This window comes from Henckelia pumila, chromosome 3 (assembly GCF_033568475.1).
Source record: "Henckelia pumila isolate YLH828 chromosome 3, ASM3356847v2, whole genome shotgun sequence".
NCBI lineage: Eukaryota > Viridiplantae > Streptophyta > Magnoliopsida > Lamiales > Gesneriaceae > Henckelia > Henckelia pumila.
Genome location: NC_133122.1, coordinates 81,858,632 through 81,868,392, shown reverse-complemented (window position 1 = coordinate 81,868,392; position 9,761 = coordinate 81,858,632). Strand labels below are relative to the sequence as shown.

General features: G+C 36.4%; 1 protein-coding gene across 1 annotated transcript; it reads left to right on the top strand.

The window, feature by feature from the left end:
• Window positions 1–8,533: 8,533 nt before the first annotated feature.
• LOC140892804 (casparian strip membrane protein 1-like) lies at window positions 8,534–9,501 on the top strand. The gene is made up of 3 exons (XM_073301804.1): window positions 8,534–8,848; window positions 8,927–9,050; window positions 9,126–9,501. The coding sequence occupies exons 1-3, from the start codon at window positions 8,568–8,570 to the stop codon at window positions 9,339–9,341; spliced, it is 621 nt and encodes a 206-aa protein (XP_073157905.1). The 5' UTR covers window positions 8,534–8,567; the 3' UTR covers window positions 9,342–9,501.
• The last annotated feature ends 260 nt before the right edge of the window (window positions 9,502–9,761 follow it).

The window sequence follows — 9,761 nt, the reverse complement described above, 5'->3', positions numbered from 1 at the left end:
CTGTTTCTCCAGGGCCTTAATCCAAAAATCCATGATCGAGTAGCTGTGGGCGATGACATGACTTATGAGGGATTGGTTAGTAGATGTCGACAGGAAGAGGACATCATTCGACGTAACAGATATTTTCCTTCGTCTAGACCTGCGAGTTCTTTGCGTCCTCGTGCTCAATCTTTTAAGAAGTCTGCTTCTTCTTCTTCCTCTGGATCTGTGGGAGTGATGCGTTTTGGAAAGAAGGGTCAGTGTAACCATTGTGGTAAAAATCATCTGACTAACAAGTGCCGGAAGGCTGCAAGAGCATGTTTTCGATGTGGAGAGATTGGTCACCTGAAGAAGGATTGTCCACATGCCAGAGGAGCTGGTTCTGGTTCTCAGGCTATAGTGTAGCAGAGGCCACAGGGACAGTCAACAGTAGTTTCTAATCTGCGACGTCGTATTTCTGGTTAGGTGTTTGCCTTGAGGCATGATCAGACAATGGACGAGAATGAGAGGGTTATCGCAGGTACATTTCTAGCATGCGGTATATCTTCTTTTGTTCTTATTGATACTGATGTATCTCATTCCTTCATATCTGCTCGATTTTTCAAGCAACATAAGTTACCATACATTAACCTAGTTGTAGTACTTTCTGTTTCTACACCGACGGGTCAGTCTGCGTTGGCTAAGCGTCTAATGGTTGATTGCCCTTTAAAGTTTGAAGGGAATGTTTTGATGGTGAATCTCATGGTATTAGCTGAAACGAACCAAACTCGAAGGAATTTTTTTTATATTACATATATGCTCATACATATATGCATCTATACTTAAAAATAGATTTTTATAAAATTTAATACATAATAAAAATGATTTCATGTCAAAACTTAAATACTCGAACACATTATAAATTCATGCGTAAATATTCAATAAAGTAAGATGCGGAAAATAGTTTGATACAATCTCATAATCATTGAAACATAAAAGCACGAAGGTCACGGGTGTGCTAGCTTGCCACGGATGCACAGAGGTCTTCACCACCAGTCGGGACCATAACCTCCTGAATAACATAAAACTCACCTGCATACCATTTAGATCTAGTGAGCCTAAAGGCCCAGCATGCTCTACTTTTAATAACGAGTACTACTAAATAATACCACATGCAAGCACATAACGTATATAAAAATAACCTGCGGATTCTAATGCATGCATGATCGTAAAATCGTATGCATAAAATGCGTCGTAATATAAATCATAACATATTACGTATCATAATACGTAACATAAGCATTGACATATCATAAACATAAAAATCATTTCCTGTGGGTCATATCAGTGAAGTGTGACCATAAACATAAACGATTGATCAATCTATAAACCAACGTACGTGGCGGCGAGGTTCACCCAACCTTAACACGGGGATTCCATGTGCCTCTTATGCCACTTTACCCAACCTTAACACTGGGATCCGTAGACTCCTGAACATAATTGCCACAATTCACATCAACTTCCCAAAAATTTCCTTTACATGCCCTTATTATTAACACAAAATACATGCATGAATCATGAACTTAAAAATATCATTTTCCTTAAAATTATGTCCGTAAATATGTATTTAATTCATTTTCCATAAAAATCATATTTATATCAAAATATACATATGCATATATTAAATATATATTTACGGACTATTTTGTTTGTCACTGGCTAGTTCGAGTTGCTGCCCCTTAACTAAAGCCATTAAACTCATATTCGTCCGATAACACTTAGATGACTCAATAACACTTAAACTGACCCAATAATACTTAGACTATCCCAATCACACTTAAATTGATCCAATTAGACTAAGATTGGCCCAATAGTACTTAAACCAACTTAGAACTTAGTCCAACCAAATAAATTAAACAATTTAGGCCCATTAACAAATTTAGCTCAATTATTAAATTAAACCTTCAATAAATATCTTAAGCCCAATAAGCTTGGCTCAATAACTAAACCAATTCATTCAAGCCCAAATAACACTTTATCTCAAATAAACAACTAAGCCCAATAAATAAATTAAACCCAATAAACATTTTACCCACAAAAACTAAATTAAGCCCAATGAACATCTTAGGCTCAATAACAAAATTGACCCAATGAATAGACTAAACACTTAGACTGTTAAATAAATTACCCGGCCCAACATAAAATAATCCAAAAAACAAACCATAACATATGACTCTAATACACTTTACCCGACCCGGACAACCCACTCGTCCGAGTCCTGCCTGAGCTGCCCGCTAGATAGACTACCCTTACAACCATCCAACTGTTCACCTAGCCGACACTACTTCAAGATATCTTAAACCAAGACGCAAAGGGGCCTAACCCATCCATCGACCAGTGAACAACAACTAAGACTCAGCCATGATAGAAAAATCATTCACATTACATAAAAACACGAATGATGCATGAGTTAAAATTTGAGCTATCAAATCCACATACAAATGCAACAACACTATTTAATCATCAAAACAGTGAATATATTGATCTAAATGGTGTGAGAAAGGAAGAGTATAACATGCCTTTGCGTTTAAAACGCACGAAAAACCTATACAATTGCGGTTGCGCATATCGGGACTCTGAAATCTTATAATTGTCCAATTCTGGAAGATCAAATCCCTAAGCTGCTGATTTCTGCCTCTAATTATCCTCAACGGGCTTCCGATCTGCGAAAAATCACATAATGGTCAAAAGTCAACCTTGGTCAACTCTGGTCAAACTTTGACAAAAAATTACCGAACTTTATTGCTCTCTCACCGCTTAACAATTTCTAATCTCGACTCGAAACTTGGATATTCGGATCTATCACATCGAGACGATCGAAAATGGTTAGCATGTCGACGACCGGTGGCTCGCCGGAGAAGACGGCGGCGATGGCGGCGGCGATCATCGGAAAATCGCAGAACAAGTCCAAAAATTCTGAAATTTGGCAGGCTTGTAGAGATTGAAGAGACGATTCTAATGGACTAAGCCACGATCGGATAAAACCACCGAGTAGGCCGGAATCGGTGATTTACAGTGGCGGCAGCGATGACATTCAAAGCTTCGATCTACCCGATTTTTCCACGAAAAATGCTGGAATAAGCTTGGGAAATGATCTACACACATCCTAATATCGTTTAGCAGCCCAAAAACAAGCTCAGTCGAGCTAAAATCCGACTATTACACACGAAGAAGACGATGAATAATGTCGCCTCTTTCTCGACTTCGTGCTCACCAAATCGGACACTAAACTCACGATTCTTAGTATGGTTGTGACCGCCTTGACGAGAGCTACAAGATGGGAAGGTCAATCGACGACGAAGGGCGGCGGCTGGCGGCCGGCAACAGAAGAGGCATGAATGGGGGTTAGGGTTTTAGTGTGTGTTTTAGGTGTTTAGTGCGTGAGAGAGAGTATATCACTTAATATTATAAAAATTGGTTCTAAAATGACCTGGGCTGATCCATTTCAATGCTCTTGTGTTATTTTACTCCAATATGTAATTTAACACATTTTTATAATTATTTGAAATAGCGAACTTTGACCTGCAACTAGACAGTTAATTCCCAATAAATAAATTGAGTAAATCTTAGGCTTTGACCAGTCACCCAAACTGATTAATTTCTCCAATTAAATTATCTGGCATAAATAATTATTTTAATTCTATTATCTCAATAATTATCTCAAAATTTCAAAATTACCAGATATCCAAAAATAGTCAAACTCATTGACTAATTGGTACTTGTATTTTGTAAATACACTCTATAACTCATTTGGCAGTAATAATTATTTTTCCAACTCAATAATTATTTTAAATTGCCAATTAAATCGGTAATAAATTTTTAGGGCGTTACATTAGCAATGGAGAATTTCGATTGCATTTTGAGAATTGATATGTTGACCACGTACCGAGATTCAGTGGATTGTTACTAGAGATTGGTACAGTTTTGATAAGTGCATTTTGTATGCATTATTTTATGTTATTTTTATGTTTATTTTGCATACATTCGTATCATCTCATTGTGTTTTTATGTTATTTATTGCATATGTGTGCATTTCACTCTCCGGGTTAATTTGTAGGAAAATGGATTTTTGAAGAAGTAATTACGGAACAGCCATGATTCAAAAATCATTTCTTATTTTAAAAAGATCTAAATCCGATCTTCACCATTAAAATTGATGTTCAAGATGTTTTGATGTTGCTGTCCAAATTTTCGCTCGATCCAACGGCTAAAATTCGAGATATGATTTTTTCAAGAAAACCGCGCGCTAGAAAGGGGGTATGCATGGACCTAGCACGAGGTCCGTTCATGTCGCGGAATTTTCGAGATTTGAGGTAGAAAACAGCTCGCTAGAGCACATGTTTGCGCGCTCTATCAAAAAATATGGGAAGGAAAAAAATAAAACAGAAGATCTCTCGCTCGAGCGCATGTTTAGGTGCTCGAGCGAGACGGCGTGCAAACTTTTTATTTTTGAAAACTCTTATTCGCAAAGAAATTTTGAGCTCAGATGGCCTATTTATAAACGACGTTCGGAAGCTCCAATCACTGCATGCATGCCACATTCCGAACTGACCACTTCATAAGCTTCGACCTCCACTTCGAACCTTCTGATCCCAAGCATGCATCGACGTGTCTAAAGCCTCTTGACATCTAAGTGGCTGCCTGAGTTTGGACCTTTCAAACTCTCATGTGTCTTTGTGTAGTTGACACCTCAAACCCTGCATGGCCCAATAATGTTTCGATAGTTCGGATCTTCCGACCTCTACCTCTGCTTTCGATTTTGCTTCTGATCAGTTCGGTGCTTCCAAACTACCTTCGGATATTCCGAACTCTTCGGAGTGTGAAGCCTGAAATTTAATTTTGAACTTAATTATGTCATAGATTTGTTATAATTAATAACCATCAATCCTGTTTAACATTTAATCATCTTAAAATGGTAACTGGGTTAATACAGTTGTTGCGACAAAATTTGAGACACAATTTGATACAAAGTTATCTTCTCATTCCTAGGATGGAAAACGCGTTGTCTACCACATGTATTGAGGTTAAGTTTATAGTTTTAATAATTCTATAGTTGGAAAAGTCGAGTATGGTAGGATAATCGTTATAGGAGATCACATATGTAAGTGTGAAGACGAGCCACTTCAACGAAACACTTAACAATCCAAGACTGTGTCCATGGCTAAAATGGACACAATAATGAGAACTAATAAGATATGAGAAAGGTTATTTTTTTGGTACCATTGTGTTGGTTTACACAAACGACTGAGTAGTTCAAAACATGGCGTTCACTAAACAGATAGTAAATCTGATGGTATTCTACTATGGAAGGTTCAAAACCACAATCTACCTATCTTGATGTAGTAATATTTCGTTAGGACTTTCTAAGTGTCTGAATTTCATACATGAATAATTTCCATTTATGTTAGGGATTGTTAGAAATACGTTTTGAGGCCTATTAAGTTTCGAAAAATAATCGAGCTTCACTCGTCTGATAAATCTGAAAATTGACTTGAAAATTAGAATCTAAGATTCTAGTAGATAATTTTGGTATATTAATTTGCTAAAAACCTATTTGAGTGAATGTGAAATTAATTATTTAATATTGATGTTCAAGACCCAATTACTGTGTTGTAGTGAAACTGAAATGCGACTTGTCCCACATGGATAGAATTAAGCTTATGTTTCAACATATATATTGTTATGTATATTGATTCATTAAATAATGTTCAAGTCAAATCCACGTTTGTTTCAAAAAAAAAAAGTCAAATCCATGGTAAGGGAGGTGCAACGCACCAACCGAGCCCGAGCCCAAGCCCGAGCCCGCACGGACGCAAAGCGCATTGATGGCACACTTTGAACTTCGCGCGAAGAGCAATGAGGAGATTTTATTTATGCTACTCGAAAATGGAGAAAGATGACGTTGTGGGTGGTGACATGTGATGGAGTCCGTATGAGAGTGGATGTGGTGTACGATTGGATGCCACTAGGACGCATGACATGGAGACGGTTGAAAGAGTGATCAGATACATTGGATTGCATAGCCTAGATGAAGGGTGGTGATGTTTCGTAACCAATAATCGTTGGATGAATCTGGACCAGTAGATTGGTGATTAAGATCTGGCGTATCAAAATTTACATCCAAGGGATGTGATCATCCAGAAATGGTGCGATCTGGAACGTTGATTTGGGGATGGATGGATAAAATTGAATGTTATCTACAAGACACACCTATATGCGAAAAGTCCCCTCCAAATTTTGTATGTCTATTTATAGATCCCTATGTAAGAATGAACTAGTTTACACACTCTGCAATCGTGACAATACAATATTTTTCATACTGTTCATATTGCTGCATATAATTTCATATTCTTCATTCGAGAAAGTTCAAAAATCACGCATCTTCAATGTTTAATTCAGAGCAATGTTTTTAAAATCGGATCGGCCGGTTCGATCGCAAACCGGTCACAGGTCCGATCCAAAATAATATAAAAACTGTTTTTCTAGTTAAATCGTTCGAAATCGGTCAAAAACCTGTCAGACCGGCCACCCGTTCAAAGCCGGTACGACCAGTCTACCTAATTTTTAAAACTAAATGAAAATTTTTTAAAATGTAATTATTTCTTATTTCTCAAAAGGAAAATATATATTTTCCATATTTAAAATTTAAAAATTTTGATTTTAGTTACATATACATGATTATTTGAGTTTAAACTTTTTAAAAATATTATTTTAGTAGTATTTGAGCTTATTTTAATTATTTTTTGTTTATAAAATATATAATAATTATATTTCATATTATATATATATATATTGGATTTTAAAAATTGGTAAGTATATATAATATTATTTATATAAATTTAAATATATCAATTACTATATTATATTTTTATACAATATAACAATATATTATTGTCCGATTGTCTGGTTGAACTGGTTTTTAAAGGCTTATCGATCGATTACCAATCCGATTATGAAAACATTGATTTAAATTGCTCTTTTTTTATTAGATTTATTGATTTGGAGTGCTCTTTCTCGCGGATTTATTCAGGGCTTCTTCCTCGAGTCTTGTCATGATCGCGCACTCGATGAAAGAGCTTTACAAGCGGCATTGCCCTTCTTCACTCACGCGATATTGCTGGATCGGGCTTTCGCCCATTGTCCAAGATTCCCCACTGCTGCCCCCCGCGGGAGTCCGGGCCGTGTCTCAGTCCCAGTGTGGCTGATCGTCAATGTCATTGTATCTTGAGAAAAGATTGCCACGTTTCATCAGTATCGCGTGTGTGACAAATTCGTTTTAAAGAGATAGAGTCCAACTCTAGTCTCGACCTAAAACATTTTGTTCGTTGTGTCTCATTTCATATTGTAACATATGACATTTATATACATATACGTATACATATATATATATATATATATATATATATAATGTAGTCATATTTTAACGTAACGGTGAGAGTCTAGGGGTGAAAACGAACCGAATCGAGCCGAATAATGGTAAAATTTTAAGGCTCGAATTCGGCTTGATAAGAGTATATTCGAGTTCGAGCTCGATTCGAAGTTCGATAATTTCAAATATTTAGGCGCGAGCTCGGCTCGAAATGAAGTTCGAGTTTGATTCGAAATATTCGAATCTATTCGTGAACTATTCGAATATTATGGTTCGAAAAGCTCGAAATATATATATTTATTATATAATTATATTATATTAATTAAATATTAAGGTTCGCGAACTATTCGCGAACTATCGAACAGAGTAATTTCGGCTCGAGTTTGGTTCGAAAAAAAGTTCGAAAATGTTCGAATTCGGCTCGAGTTCGATAAACTCGAATACAAATCAAATATTTATCGAGTTGGCTCGTAAAGCTCACGAACAAGTTCAGATTTGCACCCCTAGGTGAAACGATTCATAAAATTTTCCTTCTCCACGAATAAAAATTATAAAAAAAAAAATGCATTTTATATCAGTTAGATGACCAAACTCACATCTGTCGAGTTCCGATCCGAATGTAATGATTTTCCGTAAATAATAATAATAATAATAATAATAATAATAATAATAAATCAACAGAAACGAGCACGAATGAATGCTAATGCAAGATAGTTTTGGTCAAAATAATTAACAAATGAAAAATCATCTTTGACCCATATATAGTGGGTTAGAGAAGATCATGTTTTAAGTCAATCAGTAGCTAATTAATAAAATATCTTTAACATTCCAATTTATTAATTAAAGTTTCACAATCAACCAAATCCTTACTGTCACTAATCTAATTCAATACTCCATAATTCTCAAGAATCTCCATCTACCCCAACATATATAGTATTCATAAATTCCTCGTATAATTCGAAAACTAATTCATTAGTTGATTTAATTCAACAAGTAGTTAGCAAACAACTCCTCTTGCTAGCTCCATTATCTCACATAAAACACTTGAAAATTGAAACAAACTTTATTCCATCATCATCACTATATAAACCATGAATATCTCCTCTCATTTCCATACCATAAATCAAGCTTCGATCATAGATCTCTTTAGCAATTATCCAAGAAAAACTTTTAACAAATTATGGAGAAAAACGAGGCAACAGTACCAGTTGAAGTTGCAGAAACGAGCAGAGAAAGGAAAGGGAAAGCACCCCTTTTGGTGGAGACTCCGGCGGCATACGAGCGTTCCACGGCATCAGGATACAAAAGGGGTGTCTCTATTTTCGACTTGATCCTCCGAATATGCGCGGCAACGTCAGCTTTAGCCGCCGCGGTCGCCATGGGAACCACCCAGCAAACTCTTCCATTCTTCACTCAGTTCTTCCAGTTCCAAGCCAGCTATGATGATCTTCCTACTTTCTCGTAAGTCCTCATCCCCATAATCGAATCGTCGACCCCGTGTGATTCGTGTATTTATTTTGAGCTTTTTTTCTCTGGCAGGTTCTTTGTAATAGCTATGGCCATAGTTACTGGGTACCTTGTTCTCTCCATACCCTTCTCCATTGTTTGCATCGTGCGACCTGTTGCCAAAGCACCAAGATTCCTGTTAATTCTCTTCGATACAGTAAGATTCTATATAATTTATTTTGTCGTCGATGCATGTATTCATGACATTACTATAAATTTGGTTTGATTGCAGTTGGGTGTTGCTTTGGCTACTTCGGCCGGAGGTTCTTCGGCGGCGATTGTTTACCTGGCACACAACGGGAACTCGGGGGCGAATTGGCTGGCCATATGTCAGCAGTTCAATGACTTCTGCCAGAGGGTCAGTGGAGCTGTGGTGGCTGCTTTTATCACCGTCGTTCTGCTTATTTTCTTGGTCGTGCTCTCGGCTGTGGCTCTTCGCAAACACTAAACAATTGATTCATATTATGTCATTTTTTTTTTTTTTTTATTATAGTTTTCACTTTCTGTTCAGTTTATTTGGGTTTTGGAGTTTGATGTGTTGTGAATTGTTTCTTAATTGGAATATTGTGCATGGTTGATATAGAAATGTGCTTGTGTGGGGAAAATTCAATTCGATGGAAAAAAATTGGATTATATGGTCCTTTTATCTTGGTTTTTAAATCTTCCTTGATTTCCATTTTTAATTCATGCTAATCTAATCGTCAAAACAGAATATAATAAAAAACATATTTAGATTGATTTTTAAAATGTAAAATGCAATAAAAAAAACATGTAAGCCTTAACCGTAAGACAAGATGTCACGCCACATATCAGAGGACTGGACATGGATAACGGGAAAAATTCTTTTGTGACAAAGTGATATAACATT

Excerpts from the sequence above, each read along its gene's own strand:
- LOC140892804 (XM_073301804.1), top strand. The coding sequence starts at position 8,568 with ATGGAGAAAAACGAGGCAACAGTACCAGTTGAAGTTGCAGAAACGAGC. Across the intron at positions 8,849-8,926 it reads GATGATCTTCCTACTTTCTC|GTTCTTTGTAATAGCTATGG; the intron begins GTAAGTCCTCAT and ends TTTCTCTGGCAG. Across the intron at positions 9,051-9,125 it reads TGTTAATTCTCTTCGATACA|TTGGGTGTTGCTTTGGCTAC; the intron begins GTAAGATTCTAT and ends GTTTGATTGCAG.